Genomic DNA, 21,215 nt, shown 5'->3' on the forward strand with positions numbered 1-21,215 from the left:
CATAGGCAGGGCAAATACTTCAATGTCTATACCATAAGGTGGAAAATGGTACATGCCATAAGAAAAATAAAAGCAAGTACAAAATTATTATAAAGACAGGAAATATTTTTCCAGGTTGATGGAAATTGGTATGCAGTTTTTAATTTAAAAAAAAATACCAACCTCTAGAGGACAATCAGGTGGTTTAATATCCTCCTGCCTTTATTTTTTATTTACTTACATACCTTTCCTTTCTGTTGAACTGAAACGTTCTTCATTGCAGGTTGTATCTTAGTCTGTGTAGACTGAGTACATAACTGTGCCTAGCTCATAAAATACACTCAGTTAATATTTGTTGAATGGATGTGTGTATCACTGATAATCAAACTCGGTTTCTAATAAGAAAAATTCCATTACAAAGCACATTCAACGAATAGCCTCTGTACAGTTAAAAAGTGTAATTTTCCCCTCAGAAACCAAACTTTAAAAAAAAAAAAAAAGCTTTTATAAGATTATACATAATTTTCACCATAAAGAGAGTAAAGAATATCTTAGAAAAGACCAGATCTGAGATCTATAAATCTGAATAAAATGCAGAAGCATCTATCATGCTTTTCAATTGTACTGGTTGTGACAATATGTATTGATGATATTTAATGACAAAAAAAGGACTTCAGTGAAAGTTGTGAATAAATTTACAGTTCAATTACAGGTAAATGATGAATCACACAAAATCCTTCTCTAAGTGTTCACCTTGAAGTAGAAATTTTTTTCATATTTAGCACTAAATAATCTCTAAGGTCCTTAAGGTTTAAAAATTTTGTAATTTCATGATTGCCCATGGATGAGAAATAAGTATAAATACATTGTATGTCTTTTCTTTGACTACTTATGACAATGTCATTTGTCTTAGAATGAAAAGTATGGGACAGTACCTGTAAGTTCAGTGAATATGTCTGAAGTAGCCTCTGGAGGTGGAATGGGAGGACTAAATTAAATAAATTACAGTGACCAGGAACTTACAGACTTCTGAGGGAGATATACAGTCATTGTTGTTCAGTCACTCAGTCGTTTCCAACTCTTTGTGACCCCATGAACTGCAGCATGCCAGCCTTCCCTCTCCTTCACTATGTCCCAGAATTTGCTCAAACTCATGTCCGTTAAGTCTGTGATGCCATCCAGCTGTCTCATCCTCTGTGGCCCCCTTAAGAAATAGGAGCTTATTTGTCTTAACATATCAAAAGCCTGGAGGCAGGCAGTCCAGGGTTTGTACAGTAGCTCAACACTGTCATCAGGGATTCCGGATCTTTTCCTTTCCTTGTTTCCCATACTTACTCTATGGGGTTCTAGTCTCTTAGTTGAAAATGACTATAGCACCTCCTAGTAGCTAGTCATGTTCTCCTCTTAAAGTTTTACCTCTTTATCTTTTTATTTGTAGTAGGAAGCCTGCCCCCAGGGACTACTTCCTACATCTTGCTGGCCAGAACTTAGGTGGCCATAAACATATTATATGGCCAGTCTTAGGTGAAAGGCAGCTGCAGAAGAAGTGAATTGTGGATATTAGTTAGGATAGCCAAGCAGCAGTGTTTGCAGTTACTCCTTTTATATTAACCCTTTGAGCTGTAGGCTTTTAAGATTTCAAAGAAAAGGCCAGGTATACTTATGCATGAAGATATTGTACTCTAAGAAGTCCCTTTCTGTCATTAAATGATACATTTATTAATTCAAAAACTATTGTCTACTATGTACCAGATACAGTTCCAGGTATTGAGGATAACAACACTGACTAAAAAAGACAAAGTTGCTGCTGTCATGAAGCTGACATTAGAAGGTTATATAAGTATATAGATGTGAATATCCATACATGTATGTATATGTTTTTTTTTTTTTCACAAAGAAAAATAAAATAGGTAAAGAGAATAAAAAGTGATAGTAGGTAATATTCTTTATAGGATGTCTAGCAAAGGCCTCTGATGAAGTGATATTTTAGCAAAGACCTGAAAGAAATGAGGGATGAATGGAACCATAATATCTGGGGAAGAATGTCCAAGTAGAGGAAACGGCAAGTATACAGACCCTGAAGAGAAACATATTTGTCTTTCTCAGGCGAGGAACCAGTATGCCTAGAGCACATTGAACAATGGTGAAATGATAGGAGAATAGTGTATTATATGTTGGGCTTTGTAGACCATTGCAAAGACTTTACTCTGAGTGAATTGGAAAGTCATCAGAGGGTTGTGAGCAGAGACGAATACAATTCACCTTACAGTTTAAAAGGACTATTGTAACTGCTGTGTGGAGAATAAATTATAATGGGACAAGGATAGAAACAGGGCGACCAGTTAGGACCCTATTCAGTTTCCCAGGAAATAAATGATGGTTCCAACTATTGTAGTAATTATAGAGATGTTGAGTAATGATGGGATTTAGAGACATTTTAATGGTAGTTTAGATATGGTTCTGGTAATAATAGAAAGATCAATGATGTCACGAAGGTTTTGGATTAATAACTTAATGAATGGAGTTTCTATTTACTGAGATGGGAATTGCAAGAGAATAAGACATCGTATAGGTAGGTTAGGAGGATGGGGAATCAAAAGTTTGATTTTGAACATGCAAGGTTTGAGTTGCCTGTCACACAGTCAGGTGCATGTTTGATGACGTATACATTTGTAGAGATACTCTTACCCTCCAACTGTTTGGGTGGCACATAGACCTAGAGGTGAAGGTGGAGGTTGGGGTTGAAGATATGAAATTAGAAGTTTTGGTATATGTGTAATGTTGATGCCATGATGCTAGATAGAGCTACATTGGGAGTACATAACTAATATTTTTCTATGACTTTTTTTTAGAAGAAAGAGAATTTCCTATGAAATTCTAAATAAATTTAAGCTTGTATATTTCTTTTCACTAACTGGCTCATTGAGTATTAAAAGTTCAGTATACTAACTAAGGACATGGACTCTAAAGCATGGCTACCTAGGTTTGAATCCTAGCTCTTTGTTTTCTGTCTTTGTGATTTAGGCCAAAATATGTAAACTTCATTTTCCTCATCTGTAAATAAGGATAATAATGATACCTCCCTTTAGGTTGTTGTGAAGCTTAATTAGATTAGTGCCATGACACGTAGTAAGCACTGAGAAAGAATTAGCCAGTATCATCATTAAACTTCACTAGCTTTTGCTACATGATATAAAATTACTAACAATTTAATGTTCTGCCAAAGCAGGCTATATTTGGGGAGCAGTAGAAAAATTTTCCCCCTGTAATCTTCATTTCTGGACATATGAAATGAAGACTGAGAATTACTGTTGTTTATAAGCCATTCCCACTTTTTAATCAGGTTTCAGCATCACATTCTTAGTTACTTGTCTTCCTGTTTAGGTCACAGTGCTGTCGATATCACCAAGGTGGCTAGAAGACACCGCATGTCTCCTTTTCCTCTAACATCTATGGACAAAGCCTTTATCACAGTCCTGGAGATGACTCCGGTGCTTGGGACAGAAATCATCAACTACCGAGGTACTGTTATATTTGCCCATTGCCTTTTATTTTCATTCTTTTCCAAACAAGATTACTCTAACACTAATACACAGTTTTCCTGAAAAAGAAATGTTATTAACCATTTATCACAGTTATTACCATCTTTCTTTTCACTTCTTATTTCTATTCAACTCTAAGATCAATCTAACAGTATACAGAATAAAATACTCATAAATCTTCCTTTACATTAAAAAAAAGGAAAAATTCAACTGTGTTTCTCCTATTCGTCAAAATATCAATATTCTCAAGAGAGGGCTGTCAGCACTGAGTGAGGAGAATAGTTGACTACGGTCTGCCTTATGTCCTTTCTGATAGAAGTGAGAGATAACTAATGTGTCTGGTAATGATTTTCATTTGTGAAAATCATGTTTCCAAATGTAAATACTACATTAATTATCTGTGGATCACTGAGCAGCCAGTCTGATCTCAGTTTTTCTGCTTCATCTATCCTCTCATTTTCTGCTCTTAGTTTAGTAGCACATTGAGACCAGCTTGTGGAAAGATAATGGAAAGGTAGTATTCCTCAGTGTTTCCAGTTTTTAACCAGCTACTTCCCTTTCTAAAAATCCAGTTCAGGTTCAGTCTGAATAAGATGTAGTTTCTAAATTGTTTTTGTGGTACAAATAAAAACAATGCAGAAGTATTGATTTTACAAATAAATGACTTTATTCATAGATTGTAAAATAGTCAAATTTCAGTGATATTAGAGAACATCTATACAAGCACTCTAATTTTTCTACAAGAAAACTCAAAACAGCAGAAAAGGAATTAAGACTCAAGACTTAACATTCTTGGGAATTCCCTGGCAGTTCAGTGGCTAGTGCTCAGCACTTTCACTCAGGTGACGCAGGCTCAGTCCCTGCCAGGGAGCTAAGGTCTTGTAAGTTGTGTGGCGCAGCCAAAAGAGAAAAAAGAAAAAACTCAACGTTCTTCTCTTTCTACATGATAATGCTCTTCTGCCAATATTAAAGTATAGAAAATAATAGTAGATAAAATTATGTTAAAAGGCCTAAAGCCAGTGAAATATTAAATGCCAAATGCTAGCTCTTTGGTCTCTGGCCCTGCTTAGGCAAAAATTGCTTTAATTTACACCTGCCCTACTTCTTTGACTTACATCCTTTTAGACATGTATGTCATTAGGTTTAAACCTATTCTTTTGTTCTGTTTTATTCCTCATTAAAGGAAGTAAAGATAGTAAAACTAAAGTGGGGAATTAGAAATTAACTGTGTGATTTCAGAAATCAATTTTAATGAAATGGTTTCTTTCTGTTATTATATGCAGATACTTAGATATTTTTATGTCAGTCAGTACTAAGACATCTTCAGAAAATATGAATGTAAAATTAAGTTGGAAAAAATTTAACAGTGCTTTACACTATATAAAAATAAGTTAACCATACCTGGCCTCTTGTAATATCAGGGTAGTTTCTCTTATCAGTCCTTAAAAGAATCTCACTGTGATGCCAGGTCACATTTAGACAGAAATTCCAGGACTTTTAAGGAAAAAAACAGAACTGGAAATGGCCGTTTCTATTTCTCCTCTAGGGAAAAAAAAATACTGTCAGATGGATTCTCTTTTCCTGTCATATGTTTGTTTCTCCTTCATTTGTTCATCAAATCAGTTGTCACTTATAAGTAAGCAAACCTCTTCATGCATGGTTAACTCTTGTCAAGTGTTTCCACCCATGATGATGAGAAATAATAGTTAGGTTTGCATTCAGCCTTTGAGCTGGATCACACTTGGTTTTTAATGCAAAAGAGCATTATAATTAATCCTCCTAGGCACTTTAGTTAGGTGTTTAGAAAACAGTACCATATATAGAAATATAATTTATTCAGCAAGTATCTATTAAAAATCTGCTAAATACCAGGCCCTGTGTTAAGTCCAGGTATGCCAAGATGTATAAGATGAAACCCCACCCTATGGCTCTCACTGTGTAGTGCAGGAGACAGACAGATACGCAACGTGGCACTTGTTTCCTGTACTGGCTGTTTCGTAAGCTTGCCTTCCTTTGTCAATTCCTTGAATATGAACTTTCTTTTCAGCTTGACTCTGGCCCTTTTCAAATCTTACACAGTATTTCAGATAACCTAACATATACCAGTTGTTTCAAGTACCACCTATTAAGTGATTGCTAAATCTATATCTTTCCTCAGACCTTGCCTGAGCTCCAAACTCATACAACAGATGGATACCTGCTGCTACTAAATTTAACATCACTGTTACTAAACTTATTTTCTTTACCACTACAATACTCATTTCCTCTACGTCCTCTTGAATCTATCCTTTATTTGCCATTCCCACTTCTCTCATTTTAATTTAGGTCTATATTATTAGCTTCCCGGATTATTCTAACAACCTTCGCTTCCCCAATTAGCATCTTCCCATCCATTTTCCAATTTGATTCCAAAGTAATCTGTTCAAATGGCGAGTTTAATATTAACATTCCTGCATATAGCTCTTCAGTAGTATTCCGCACAACTCCAGATAAAATTCAGAACTCCTTGATATGTCATATAAGGCCCTTTGTAATCTAGTTTCTTCCTACTTTTTCAGTTCCTTCTCATCAGAACTTGCCATGCTGTTCCTTACCTCTTATGCTCTTATCTCTAAGCCATTGTCTCTACTGTCTTTTGCTTATGACAGTTTTATCCTATTTCTCTGCTCGGTCACTATGTACTCTTTTTTTTTTTTTGGTCTGACTTAATTGAGGCATAATTAGTAAGTTAAAAGTGTATGTCTTTAGGGTATTCAACTGTGTTGAATATACATATACATATACGTTGTGAAATAATTACCACAATCAAGCTAATCAATACATTCATCACCTTATAGTTACCGACTGTGTATGAGTGTGTATGGTAAGAATGCTTAAGATTTACTCTTTGAGCAAATTTCAAGTATACAATACAGCATTATTAACCATGCTTTATGTGAGATCCCCAGATCTTATTCATCTTATAATTGAAAGTTTGAACCCTTTGGCCAACATCTCCCCATTTCCCCAGTACATGTTTTTTAAGAGTAAGTTTTAAGAAGCTCTCCTCCATGAAGGCATTCCTGGTGTCCATTCCTCCCTTTCACCAGCTGAGTTAAATTTTCTTCCTCCACGTCCCCACAGCACTTTGTTCATGTGTTTTATAATAGAAATGACTGGCATATTTGATCATTCTCTGTTATAAATGCTCTAATAAACAACATGCATATAAAAAGTTGAGTGATCTAAATGTGAATCACTATAAATTGAATTGTGAGTCAGATATGGCCTATAATTCTCTTACTGAAGATAAGAGATTTCTCCCCAGAAAAAGATTAGAAACTCATTCTCACTGTAGCTGTTATCTTTTCCAGGGATGTTTGCATTTTAATGGACAAACCTTCTTGGTTCATTCTGATTTCAGCTGAATGCACCTCTAACTATCCAATTTCATCTATCAATCACTAAATAGGAAAAGTATGTGGATGGGGATTCCAAATATTTTGCCTCTGCAAATACACTGACACCTACAATTATAGAAGCCTATTGAGAGATGTGCACATTTCCTAAGAGAGATCCAGAATCCATGAATCTTTGAGGCCATTTGCCACTGTGAGATCTCTAAAATTACTTATTATATCTCTGTGAAGGTTCAGCAAGAATCCAAGAAAACTAAGAATAAATCATGTATACAGAAGTGCTTGGAAGTGATGCTCTCAAGGTCATATACATAGGGTAAATCTGTGTTACAGATTTAACACAGGAATGTTAACAGTATAATATATGAAATACTTATAATTTTACAAAAAGAAAGTGATTTGGAGATCAAGTAGTCTTTCTTACTTTAAAGGCAAAGAAATTTAGGACCAAAGAGGTTAATAATGTTCTTAGAAAATCTGTTATGATTAAAAACAGCTAGAACCTAAGATTCTTTACTCCTAGTCCGCTGTTCATTCCATTACAGTAGTTTATTTCAGTTCAGTTCACTCAGTCGTGTCCAATTCTTTGCAACCGCATGGACTGCAGCTTGCCAAGCCTCCCTGTCCATCACCAGCTCCCAGAGTTTACTCAAACTCATGTCCATTGAGTCAGTGATGCCATCCAACCATCTCATCCTCTGTCGTCCCCTTCTCCTCCCACCCTCAATCTTTCCCAGCATCAGAGTCTTTTCAAATGAGTCAGTTTGTCACATCAGGTGGCCAAAGTATTGGAATTTCAGCTTCAACATCAGTCCTTCCAGTGAATATTCAAGACTGATTTCCTTTAGGATGGACTGGTTGGAACTCCTTGCAGTCCAATGGACTCTCAAGAGTCTTCTCCAACACCACAGTTCAAAAGCATCAATTCTTTGGTGCTCAGCTTTCTTTATAGTCCAACTCTCACATCCATATATGACTACTGGAAAAACCATAGCCTTGAGTAGACAGACCTTTGTTGGCAAAGTTATGTCTCTGCTTTTTAATATGCTGTCTAGGTTGGTCATAACTTTTCTTCCAAAGAGTTAAGCGTCTTGTAATTTTTAATTACAGCAGAGTATGTCTCAAATCAGTATGAAAATTATCCTTCTAAAATAAGAACCTAGAAGTGCATGTATATGCAAAGTTTACTGTTTATTTTAATGTGTTTTGACTACAGGTGAATTTTCTTCTGTCTCTGAGCTGTCCTTTATTATATCTACTATTTTCAACTCCTGTCTGCAAGCAAGACCTTTAAGGAGCAAGTGCTCTGCTAATTAAACATACTTTCCTTTGGTTTCTTGGAAGAGAAATACCAGTGGAGATAATATTTGTCACACTACCGCTTATGATTCATCTTTGCTTATAAAATACATGATGTGAATACATTATAAATTCATACTTAGTGCAGTACTAGCTGCTGTAAAGCAGATTAAAATATTCTAGAATTCCCTGTTATCCCTAATGTCTTTCAGTTAACAGTGAAAAAACTAAGGTTTGAATAGAAAGGCTTCTGCTTTCTTAGGAGCATTATTTTACAAGCTCTAGGGTTTTTTTTTTTAAGACTTTATAACCAAAGACTTTGGCATTTCTGACCTGAGTTCTTTGTATTTCCAAAAAGACTTAAGCAGTTCTAGAGATGGAATCTTTAAGTTTTACTGAACTCAGTTTAAGGCAGTGAAGTATCCTTCTTAGAATACTGATCACAGCAGACATACTTCTCCCTGTTTCTGACCTAAAATGAGATACATTTATAATAGTTTTTAAAAGAGAAAAGTATGTATGTGAAAATATATAATAATATTCATAGAAGAAGGTATGAAATAGGAAGCTTAGTCTACCTGTTTGTAACATAGGGATGATTTAGCCAGCGTTATAGGTCTGATTTTTTTCTAAGTGAGTTAATTTTACTCAATTGTGTAACTGTAAAAATAACTCCCCCACACAAGGGGTCTTCGTGAGTGCCTAACCAGTCATATTATTAATATCTAGTCTACTGCTGCCTGCTGCTTTTCTGAAACCACACGCCCAACGTTTATCAACAATAGTACTTCGGCTCCACCTATGGGCAAAGAGAAGAGATGGTTTAAGATCCATGACAGTATTTAAATGTAAGCAAGAGAGACACCTCCAAGTAATAAAGTATTTTGCAGCACTGCTACATACTCTGTAAGTTCCCAAATCAATCATCTGGTGAGACGTTGAATGAAATCTAATATTGACTGCTTGAAAGAGCTAGTCACTGCCTTATCCGTGAATCCTACTGATAGATATTGATATACTTGCTGGTGTGTATTTACATTTATCCTTCAGTTCTGTTATATTTGCTGCTAACTGGAAGCCCTTACCATTTTCCAATCAATTGCATATTTCTCATCAAATCCTTTCCCTTGCCTTAGGCCTTTAGGGAAAAAAGAAACTTGGGCTAATACCTGTTTTTCTCTTTGAAGAGACTTAAATGCTGCTGGTAAGTTAACTTGATATCAACCCCAAAAGCAGAACTAATCTAATAGAGATCTAATTTACCTTAAAAATAGAATTCCTTATATTAAGCATGAGTACAAAATAAAAATTGGCCGATTTTCTGTCATTAGATTTATGCTGATAACCTTAAGCATGAAGCTGTTCTTTCTTTCCAGAGGAAATGTTTAATTTTTCTTTCTAAGATATTTCAAAGATCTATAAAGACCAGATGGTATATGTGTACTTCAAATATGACTTTTCTTGACTCTTCTAATATAATTATATATGTTAAAATGACAGAAATATTCTTCTTTTAAAAGTCTCTTATTCTTGCCCTTTAAAAAATAACAGCTTTATTGAAATACTATTCACATACCATATAATTCACCCACATAAATTATATAGTTCAAAGGTTTTTAGTTTATTCACAGATATGTATAGCCATCACCACGTCAGTTTTAGAACATATTATCACTTCAAAAAGAATCTCCACTGTCTTTAGCTATCATCCTCCTCCTATCTCCCTAGTCCACCATCCAGTCTTAAGCAACCAGTAAACTACTTCTATCTCTATAGGTTTACCTATTCTGAACATTCACATAATGGGATTGTATAATATGTGGTCTTTTATTACTGGTGTTTTCCACGTAGCATAATATTTTCAAAGTTTATCCATGTTGTAACATGTATCTGTATCTCATTCCTTCTTTAAAAATTATTGTAGTAAACATAAAATTTATCATCTTAACATCATTAAGTTAATTAAATTAACAAATTATCATTGCAATTAAGTGGCATTAAGTACATTCACATTGTTGTGAACATATCTCCAAAATTTTCTCATACAGGATATCTGAAACTCTTTACCCATTAAACAATTCCCTTTTTCCTCCTCATCCCAGCCCCTGGTAACCACCATTTTACTTTCTATTTATAAGAATTTGACTACTTTAGATACGGTATATAAGTTGAGTCAGCAGTATTTGTCTTTTGATGGCTGGCTTATTTCACTTAGCTTAATGTCCTCAAGGTCTATCCACGTTGTGCCATGTGATGGTATTTAGATATACACACCACGTTTGTTAATCCATTCATCTGTTGATGGACATTTGGAACACTTCCAATCTTGACTATTATGAATCGCGCTACTGTGAACGTGGATGTGCGCATACCTCTTCAAGACCCTGCTTTCAGTTCTTGTGGATGTATACTGAGAAGTGAGATTGATGGATTAAATGGTACTTCTATTTTTAATTTTCTGAGGAAATTTTTTCTCTTTTCCATACTGGTTGCACTATTCTACAGTCCTACCAAGACTATGTCAGAATTCCAGTCTTTCTACATTCTCATTCTACATTCGCACTTGATTTTTTGATAGTAACCAATTAATGGGTGTGAAGTGATATCTCATTGTAGTTTTGATTTGCATTTTTCTGATAATTAGTGGTGTTGAGCATCTTTTCATATACTTATTAGCAGTTCATACATCATCTTTGGAGAAATATCTATTCAAATCCTTTCCCAGTTTTAAGCTTTTTTTACTTTTAGTTAATATGCAATGTTCTGTTAGTCTCAAGTGCACAGCACAGTGATTCTTTATACGTATACATATATATTCAGATATATGTGTGTGTGTGTTCTTCTTCAGATTCTTTTCCATTATAGCTTATTACAAGATATTGAGTAGCATTTTCTGAGCTATATAGTAACTCTTTGTTGATTACCTATTTTATATATAGTAGTTAGTGTATATATATTAATCTCAAACTCCTAATTTATCTCTCCCCCGACCGGCTATCCTCTTTGGTAATCGTATATTTGTTTTCTATGTCTTTGAGTTTATTTCTGTTTTGTAAATAAGTTCATCTGTATCATTTTAGAGTAGTATTTTTATAAGTGATGTTATATGGTATATCTCTTTCTCTGAATGACATACTTCACTTAAGTGATAATCTCTAGGTCCATTCATGTTGCAAATGATGCAGATGGCATCATCTCATTCTTTTTTAAGGCTGAGTACTGTTCCACTTTATACACACACACACACACACACACACACACACACACGCTATTTCTTTATCCATTTATCTGTGGATGAACATTGAGGTTGCTTCCATGTCTTGACTATGAACATTAGGGTGCATGTCTTTTCAAATTAGTTTTATGTGGATATATGCACAGGAGTGGAATTGCAGGATTATATAACTCTTACTTTAGCTTTTTAAGAAACCTCTGTACTGTTCTCCACAGTGGCTACACCAATTTACATTTCCACCAACAGTCTAGGAGGGTTCCTTTCTCTCCACATTCTTTACAGTATTTATTATTTGTAGATTTTTAATGATGGCCATTCTGACTGGCGTGAGGTGATGCCTCATTGTAGTTTTGCTATTCACTTCTCTAATAATTAGTGATATTGAGCATCATTTCATGTGCCTGTTGGCCATTTGTATGTCTTTGAAGAAATGTGTATTTAGGTCTTCTTCCCACTTTTTAATTGAGTTGTTCGGTTTATATATATTAAAGCTGTATGAGCCGTTTGTATGTTTTGGAAACTAATCCCTTGTCAGTAGCATTGTTTGCAAACATTTTCTCCCAGTCCATAAGTTGACTTTTTGTTTTGTTTATGATTTACCTTTACTGTGTAAAAGCTTTTAAATATAATTAGGTCCCATTTGTTTATTTTTCTTTTTATGTCCATTACTCTAGAAGACAGACCCCCCCCCCCCCACCAAATATTGTGACTTTTGACAAAGAGTGTTCTGCCTATGTTTTCCTCTAGGAGTTTTATGATATCCAGTCTTACATTTAGGTCTTTTATCTATTTTGAATTTATTTTTGTGTATGTGTGCTAGTCACTCAGTCATGTCTAACTCTTTATGACCCCATGGACTCTAATCCTCCAAGCTCCTCTGTCCATGGCATTCTCCAGGCAAGAATACTGGAGTGGGTTGCCAGTTCCTTCTCCAATTTTTGTATATGTATATGGTGTTAGAGAATATTCTAATTTTGTTATTTTATATGTGGCTGTCTAGTTTTCCCTATACCACTTATTGAAAAGACTGTCTTTTCTCCATTATATATCCTTGCCTCCTTTGTGGTAGATTAATAGACCATAAGTACATGGGTTTGGGGGCTTTCTGTCCTATTCCATTGGTCTGTAAGTCTGTTTTTGTGCCAGTACCATACTATTTTGATTATTGCCAGTTTGTAGTACAGTCTAAAGTAAGGGATTGTGGATTAAACTTTTAGCTTCATTCTTTCTCAAGATTGTTTTGGCTATTCAGAGTCTTTTGTGTTTACATACAAATTTTAAAATTTTTTGTTCTAGTTGTGTGAAAAATGTCATTGGGAAGGCAGTGGCACCCCACTCCAGTACTCTTGCCTAGAAAATCCCATGGACACAGGAGCCTGATAGGCTGCAGTCCGTGGGGTCGTGAAGAGTCAGACACGACTGAGCGACTTCCCTTTCACTTTTCACTTTCATGCATTGGAGAAGGAAATGGCAACCCACTCCAGTGTTCTTGCCTGGAGAATCCCAGGGACGGCAGAGCCTGGTGGGCTGCCGTCTATGGGGTCGCACAGAGTCGGACACGACTGAAGTGACTTAGCAGCATTGAATCCATAGATTGCTTGGGTAGTATGATAATTTTAACAATATTGATTCTTCTGGTCCAAGAATACAGTATATTAATATCTTCCATTTGTTTGTATCATCTTTAATTTCTTTCTTAAGCTTCTTATAGTTTTCAGAATATAGATCTCTTGCCTGCTTAGCTAGGTTTATTCCTTGGCATTTTTTGTTGTTGTTGTTCTTTTTGATGTAGTGATAAATGAGATTGTTTCCTTAATTTCTTTTTCTGATCTTTTACTGTTAGCATATAGAAATGCAAAAAAATTCTGTTAATTAATTTTGTATCCAGCAGCTATACTAAATCTACTGATGAACTCTAATCGTTTTCTAGAAGCATCTTTCGGATTTCCTATGTATAGCATCATGTCATCTGCAAACAATGACAGTTTTACTTTTTTCCCAATTTGGATTTCTTCTATCTCTTTTTTTTTCTGAGTACTATAGCTCTGACTTCCAAGGCAGTGTTGAATAAAACTAGCCAGAATGGTCATCTTTGTCTTATTCCTGATTGTAGAGAAAATGCTTTCAATTTTTCACCATTGAATATGATGTTAGCTATGGGATTGTCATTGATGGCCTTTATCATGTTGAGGTATGTTCCCTCTATGCCCACTTTCTGGAGAGTTTTTATTATAAATGGATGGTGAAATTTATCAAAAGCTTTTTTCTGCATCTGTTGAGAGGATCATATGGTTTTTATTTTTCAATTTCTTAACTGATGTATCACATTGATATGCAGATAGTGAAAAGTCCTTGCATCCCTGGGGTAAATCCCACTTGATCATGGCATACAATTCCTTTTTTTACTATTTATTTATTTATTTTTTGGCTGCTCTAGGTCTTCGTTGCTTTGCATGGGCTTTCTCTAGTTGCAGCAAGTGGGTGCTACTCTTCATTGCAGTGCTTGGGCTTCTCATTGTGGTAGCTGCTTTTGTTGCTCTAGGGACATGGGCTTCAGTATTTGCAGCACGTGGGCTCAGTAGTTGTGGTGCAAGGCCTTAGTTGCCCAACAGCATGTGGAATCCTTCCAAACAGGGGAGCCTCCCAAACCTCACTCATAGTTACAGGTTTTACGTTTAGGTCTTTAATCCTTTTTGAGTTAAGTTTTGTATATGGTGGAAGATAAGAGTCCAGCTTCATTCTTTCAAATGGGGCTATCCAGTTTTCTGTTTCTGAAAAAAATGCTGTTTGCATTTTAATGAGATTACATTGAATCTATAAGTGACTTTAAGTAGCATGGGCTCTAAGAATATTATGTTTTTAAATTCCTGAACAAAGAATGTCTTTCCATTTATTTGTATCTTCTTTATAATTTCTTTCAGCAATGCTTTATGGTTTCTGTTAGTACCTCCCTCCTTCTTGTGGCCTAATAATATTTCGTTGTATGTATTGGGTTTTTATCCATTAACCCCCTTGGTTTGCAGGCCTTTGGACTTGGACTGGAATCATAACACTAGCTTTCCTGGGTTTTTCTGAACGAACTTTTTGGCTAATCCAGTATACATCACTTTTATTTATCCATTCATCAAGGGGTGGACTGTTGGATTGTTTCCATCTTTTGAGTATGAATGAATAATGCTGCAATTAATATTTGTTTACAAGTTTTTGCCTGGACATATGTTTTCATTGGGCTTCTCTGGTAGCTCAGCTGGTAAAGAATCCGCCTTCAATTGACTCTGGTTCAGTTCCTGGGTCAGGAAGATTCCCTGGAGAAGGGATTGGCTACCCACTCCAGTATTCATGGGGTTTCCTGGTGGCTCATATGGTAAAGAATCCTCCTGCAATGCGGGAGACCTGGGTTTGATCCCTGGGTTGGGAAGATCCCCTGGAGGAGGGCATGGCAACCCACTCCAGAATTCTTGCCTAGAGAATCCCCACGGACAGAGGAGCCCAGCAAGCTACAGGCCATGGGTTTGCAAAGAGTTGTACACAAATGAGCAACTAAACACAGCACATGTTTTCATTTCTCTTGGGTTTATCCTTCCCTTTTAAGAAGAACAGAATTTAAATAATAGCAAAGACTCCTGGAAGTCTAGGCTGCTAAAAGTTATTTTGAATATAACCTGTATTTATTGTTTTGATTAGACATGAAGGAAAGAAAAAATACAGTTCTGTGTCTTCAGAAACTTAAGAAACCAAATGCACACTTTTCACACTCATCACCCTGAGAACTCTTACACACAATTTTGCAAGTACTTGCTGATATACTACTAACTGAATATACAGAGTCGTATTCAGAGGGGCATCAAGAAGAACCTATATCTTTAATGAAGTCTTGAAATAGATGATGGACATTTACTGATAACAAAAGGAAAATGTCCAGGTTTAGGGAAGTCATTGCTGTAATCATGGAGGTAAGCATCCATTATATAAAAAGATTTGCTTAAAGGAGTCTAAATGGGCAATAATGAAAGTAAAAGTTAGCAAGATGTCCTTCTCTATTATATGTATTCTTTGGGTGAAGTTGTTTGTATTAATATTTGATTGATATGATTCTCTTCTCTATTTATCCAACATTTCCCTCCTTAGTCCTAATCATTAATGTACTCATTCATTGACTCAGTCATTCAGCAAACACTCACTGAGTGCCTTTTAAGTACCAAGCACTGTGCTTGGTACTGGGGATACAATGATGGGTGAGTTATGCTGTGAAAACAAGGAATTAACAACTTAATGAAGAAGTCAAGATATAATAGCTTCACAAACAACCAATGTAATATGGAAAGTGTACCATAACAGATTTGTGTATAATCCCTCCAAACCATTCTATATCTTGTCACTAGGCACTTAAAAGTTCTATTAAAAAGTGCTATTCCTTAAAAGTTCCATTATCTCTGAAGAGATTTAAATGCTGCTGGGAGGTTAACTTGAAGTCATTACTTTGCTTAAAATCCTTCATTGGATTCCCATTTTCATAAGATTAAGTTTAAATTCCCTTGATATTGCTTCTGTTGTCGAAAATGCCCCCCACTCTTCTCCTACTTCGTTTGTACTTAAAACTTTAAAACTCAGTGTAGGTATCATCTCATCTAGGAATATTTTATTGATGTTCCACAAATTGTTGATTAGGTGGTTTTTTTCCCAATATTGTTGTCACTAAGTCATGTCAGACTCTGCAACCTCATGGACTGTAGCATAACAGGCTCCTCTGTCCTCCACTATCTCCCAGAGTTTGCTCAAATTCATGTCTTTTGAGTTGGTAATGCTATCTAAGCATCTCATCCTCTGCTGCCCCCTTCTTTTGTCTTCAATCTTTCCCAGCATCAGGGTCTTTTCCAGTGAGTTGACTCTTCACATCAGGTGGCTAAAGTATTGGAGCCTCAGCAACAATCCTACCAGTGAATATTCAGGGTTAATTTCCTTTAAGAATGAGGGGTTTGATCTCTTTGCTACCCAAAGCACTCTCAAGAGTTTCTTGAGCACCACAATTTGAAAGTATCAATTCTTTGGCGCTCAGCCTTCTTAACAGACCAACTCTTAAATCTGTACATAACTACTGGAAAAGCCATAGGTTTGACTATATGGACCTTTGTTGGCAAAGTAATGTCTCTGCTTTTTAATACTCTGTCTAGGTTTGCCATAGCTTTTGTGTATTCTTGCCATCTCATCTTAGTCTCTTCTGCTTCTATTACATCTTTATCATTTCTGTCCTCTATCATGCCCATCTTTGCATGAAATGTTCCCTTGATATCCAACTTTCTTGAAGAAATCTCTAATCTTACCCATTTTATTGTTTTCTTCTATTTCTTTGCATTGTTCATTTAAGAAGGCCTTCTTATCTCTCCTTTGCTATTCTCTGAAACTCTGCATTCAGCTGAGTATATCTTTCCCTTTCTCCTTTGTCTTCTACTTCTCTTCCTTCCTCAGCTATTGGCAAAGCCTCCTCAGACAACCACTTTGCCTTCTTACATTTCTTTTTCTTTGGGATGGTTTTGGTCACTGCCTCCTGTATATTGTTATGGACCTCCATCCACTCTGTCTAGTCACCTCCAATCATAAGGGATTTGTTTTAGGTCATACCTGAATGGCCTAGTAGTTTTCCCTACTTTCTTCAATTTAAGCCTGAATTTTGCAGTAAGGAGCTCGTGATCTGAGCTGATGTTTTCTGTATACCTCCCATGTTACCCTGATGATATATTGTCACGGCCCATACTATCTTGTCATATTTTTATTTTTCCATATTCCCCTTTCTCACATATACTGTTACATGTGAATTCCTTGAGGAAATCAGCCAGGTCTTACTAGTATTTTTGTCCACAGTGTCTAGCATATAGTAGGTTCCCAGTGTTTGATGATGAATGAATAAATAAGTCAATGAATTTTGTTTTCTTGTTTAGAGGCAGAAGACCAAAGACATGATATATGAGCTGAAACTTAGGGGATACCTGAGATTCTCTAGGCACAGGAAAGGAGAAGGAAAAAAATATTCCTGTCCAAGGCAACATTATTTGCAAAGGCATAGAAATAAGAAAAAGCCCACCGTGTTTAAGATGCAGCAAATCATTCTTTATATCAGAAACTAGACACTTCTCAGAAATAAAACTCAATCTCAGTATAAACATTTTCCAAATGATGCTGGGCAAGCCTTACGCTAGCACTACAGAATTCTTAAAATAGGATCTGTGTATTATTTTGTAGCCTGGTGAATCTTGGGTAGATTTTGGCATTTAAATGACTCACTTATAGGATGTAGAGAACAGGGAACCTCCACCTACACCATTGGTGAGAATGTAAATTGGTACAGCCACTGCAGAAAGCAGTATGAAAGTTTCACAGAAAACTAAAGATAGGACTACCATATAACCCAGCAATTCCACTCCTGGGTATGTATCCAAAAAATAAAAAACAGTAATGAAAAAAGATAAATGCATCCCAGTGTTCATGGCAACATTATTTATAATTGCCAAAATATGGAACCAGTCTAAGTGTCCATCAACAGATGAATGGATAAAGACATTACACACACACACACACACACACACACACACACACACACACACACACAATGGGCTGCTACTCATCCATAAAAAAAAGTGTGAAGTTTTGCCTTTTGCAGCAATGTGGATGGACTTAGAGGATATTATGCTAAGTGAAGGGGCTTTCCCAGTGGCTCAGGCAGTAAAGAATCGGCCTACAATGCAGGAGACCCCTGGGTCAGGAAGATGGTATGGAGAAGGGAGTGGCTACCCGCTCCAGTATTCTTGGCCTGCAGAATTTCATGGGCAGAGGAGCCTGGGAGGCTACAGTCCATGCAAAGAGTTGGACATGACAGAGCTAACACACACTATATATGCTAAGTGAAATAAGTCAGACAAGAAAGATACTGTATGATACCATTTATACATGGAATCTAAAATAAACCAGTAAATATAACAAAAAAGCAGCAGACTCACAGATGTAGAGAACAAACTAGACGTTACTATGAGGGAGAGGAAGGAAGGAAGGGGCAATACAGGGGTAAGGAAGTATAAGCTATTAGATATAAAATAAGCTACAAGCATATGTTGTACAACACAGGGGATATAGCCAATATTTTATAGTAACTATAAATGGAGCATAATCTTTAAAAGTTGCAAACCACTATATTCTATGCTTGTAATTGATATAACATTTACAGCAACTATATTTCAATAAGTAATTAAATAAACACACTAATTCCTTGTCATATGTACATCTCAATCTGTCATTATTATTTGATTCTCCTCAAATTTGCAGGCTATTTTTTAGTGTTTATGTGTATGGTAAAATGGGAGTAAGGAGGGGCAATTATTACTGGAAACTTACATAACAGAATTTTTACTTTAGTTTCCAGAATCTAATTGCATCAAATTATGGTTGAGTAGACCCTATACCTTAGGAACCATCCAGAATGGAATTGCACAATAAGATATATGAGTAACTCAAGTATTAAAGGGAGAAATCAAGCCAGCTGATACGCTTTTCTCTAAATTGGCCATCAATGAGACCTTAGTTAACTTATGTTAAGCTGCTGCAGTAGCTAAGACTGTCAGTATCAACAGGCTTTCAAACTTAGCATACTAAGTGTTCAGAAGTAAAAAGAGTCTTGATGAGATTGTATCACTTCTCTTGAGCTACTGGCAAGGACCTAGGGAGGAAAAATACATGTGCTAACTGTTGATGACAGCTGTTCTTTATAGTTTTTTGTGGCGGTGGTAACACATTAGACTTGCCGTTTTAATCATGTTTAACTGTACAGTTCAGTGGCACTAAATACACTTACGTTGTTCTGCAACTGTCACTACCTTCCATCTCCAAAACTATTTCATCACCCAAAGCTGAAACTACATACTCGTTAAAAAAATAACTTCTTATTCTTCCCTTTTCCCAGCCCATGACAACCACCATTCTACTTTTTGATAACTATAGTTTTGAATACTCTAATTACCTCAAAAAAGTGAAATCATATGATGTTTGGCCTTTTGTGGCTGGCTTGTTTCAGCTATTTTCACTTATTTCATAATCCCTTCAAGTTTCATCCATATGTGTATGGATAACATATGTAAGAATTTCCTTCTTTTTAAGGCTGAATAATATTCCTATGTGTATGTGCCACATTTTGTTGACCCCTTCATCTGTCAGTGGATACTTGGGTTACTTCCACTTTTGACTATTGTGAATAATGCCACTATAAAAATAGGCACACAAATACCTGTTCAAGTTTCTGCTACTACTTCTTTTGAATATGTACCTAGAAGTGAAATTGCTGGATTATATAGTAATTCTATCTTTAATTTTTTGAGGACTCACTTTGTCGCTTTTTTAAATGTTAGAACAGAGGAAGAGCAGTGTGTGAAGGGTATGTAGCTATTGCCATTGTAGTAATGATTGAAGTTCTAAGATCTAAATTTCGGCCCTGTCTTAGCCATCTGTAAAATATGTGATCATGGGTAGGTTACCCTGTTTAAACTTCTCTTAATTCACCTCTAAAATGAATATAATAATGCTTTACTAGATTTTTTTAAGAATTAATGAAATTATATATGTGATATTACTTGGTAATTTATAAAATGCTGTATAAACATTTACTAGATAAACTAGATCAGCTGCCAGGAAAACTCAGCCCTGGTGCTATCTTTGATTATTAAATACTATTACTGAGTTATTCAAATCCCAGAAAAGTTATTCTCTTGGGATCTGTACTGGTGTCACACTTCCATTTTCATTCACCACACTGGATAGAATAGTTTCAGATAAGGAGCTAACCCAAGTAATTTATTTTCACCCTAAGCAGATGCCACAGGGTCCACTACCAGAGGCTGCCTTATAGCTTCAGGTTCATTTGGGAGTTAATGTTGTATATGTGTATACAAACAAGGTCCTCTAGTCCCACCAGTCCCACCACTTCCCTGGGCTTACAAAGTATGGTCCATAGCTCAGGATAGCTCTAGAATAGTTTCAACCTCCTGAAGGTACCTACAGCTAGTTTTCCCAATTCAGGTGTCACTTCCTTAAAAAGGGTCAATATCACTATCACTGTGGATCAGAGTACAAAATTTAAATCTGTCTGTACTTACTTCTTTGTCCTAGGTTCCTTAAACCAGAGGACCCAAAGTAGCTAAGAATGACAAAGCTAAAAACAAAAGACAGACCAAAAAAAAACTCATCTATCCAGCTCTGGAAACAATAGAATTTTCTAAACCTATACAAACATGTGTAAATCAAGTTGTATATTACCTATAGTCTGTGGAGGGAAGTTTGATTTTTTCCCCTCCTCTTCTTCCTTCTCTGCTGCTAAGTCGCTTCAGTCGTGTCTGACTCTGTGCGACCCCATAGATGGCAGCCCACCAGGCTCCCCCGTCCCTGGGATTCTCCAGGCAAGAACACTGGAGTGGGTTGCCATTTCCTTCTCCAGTGCATGAAAGTGAAAAGTGAAAGCCAAGTCGCTCAGTCGTATCCGACTCTTAGCGACCTGCTGCTGCTGCTGCTGCTAAGTCGCTTCAGTCGTGTCCGACTCTGTGCGACTCCATAGACGGCAGCCCACCAGGCTCCTCCATCCATGGGATTTTCCAGGCGAGAGTACTGAAGTGGGGTGCCATCGTTATTATATTACTTATTGAATAGCAATAGTAATGATAATAATAAGGGCAGATTCTGACTAGAGGATTTAAGTAATTGTTCGTGACTCTTGAAACTTTTATTCTT

General features: G+C 36.1%; 1 protein-coding gene across 10 annotated transcripts in view; it reads left to right on the forward strand.

The window, feature by feature from the left end:
* Window positions 1-21,215, forward strand: part of GPHN (gephyrin) — a 538,037-nt gene that overhangs the window by 427,230 nt on the left and 89,592 nt on the right. For all 10 annotated transcript variants that reach the window (XM_019969080.2, XM_070796736.1, XM_070796738.1 and 7 more), the window contains one exon: window positions 3,364-3,501. In XM_019969080.2, the coding sequence (XP_019824639.2) occupies window positions 3,364-3,501 (138 nt within the window). The remainder of the gene's footprint in view (window positions 1-3,363; window positions 3,502-21,215) is intronic.

Source organism: Bos indicus, chromosome 10 (assembly GCF_029378745.1).
Source record: "Bos indicus isolate NIAB-ARS_2022 breed Sahiwal x Tharparkar chromosome 10, NIAB-ARS_B.indTharparkar_mat_pri_1.0, whole genome shotgun sequence".
Lineage (NCBI taxonomy): Eukaryota > Metazoa > Chordata > Mammalia > Artiodactyla > Bovidae > Bos > Bos indicus.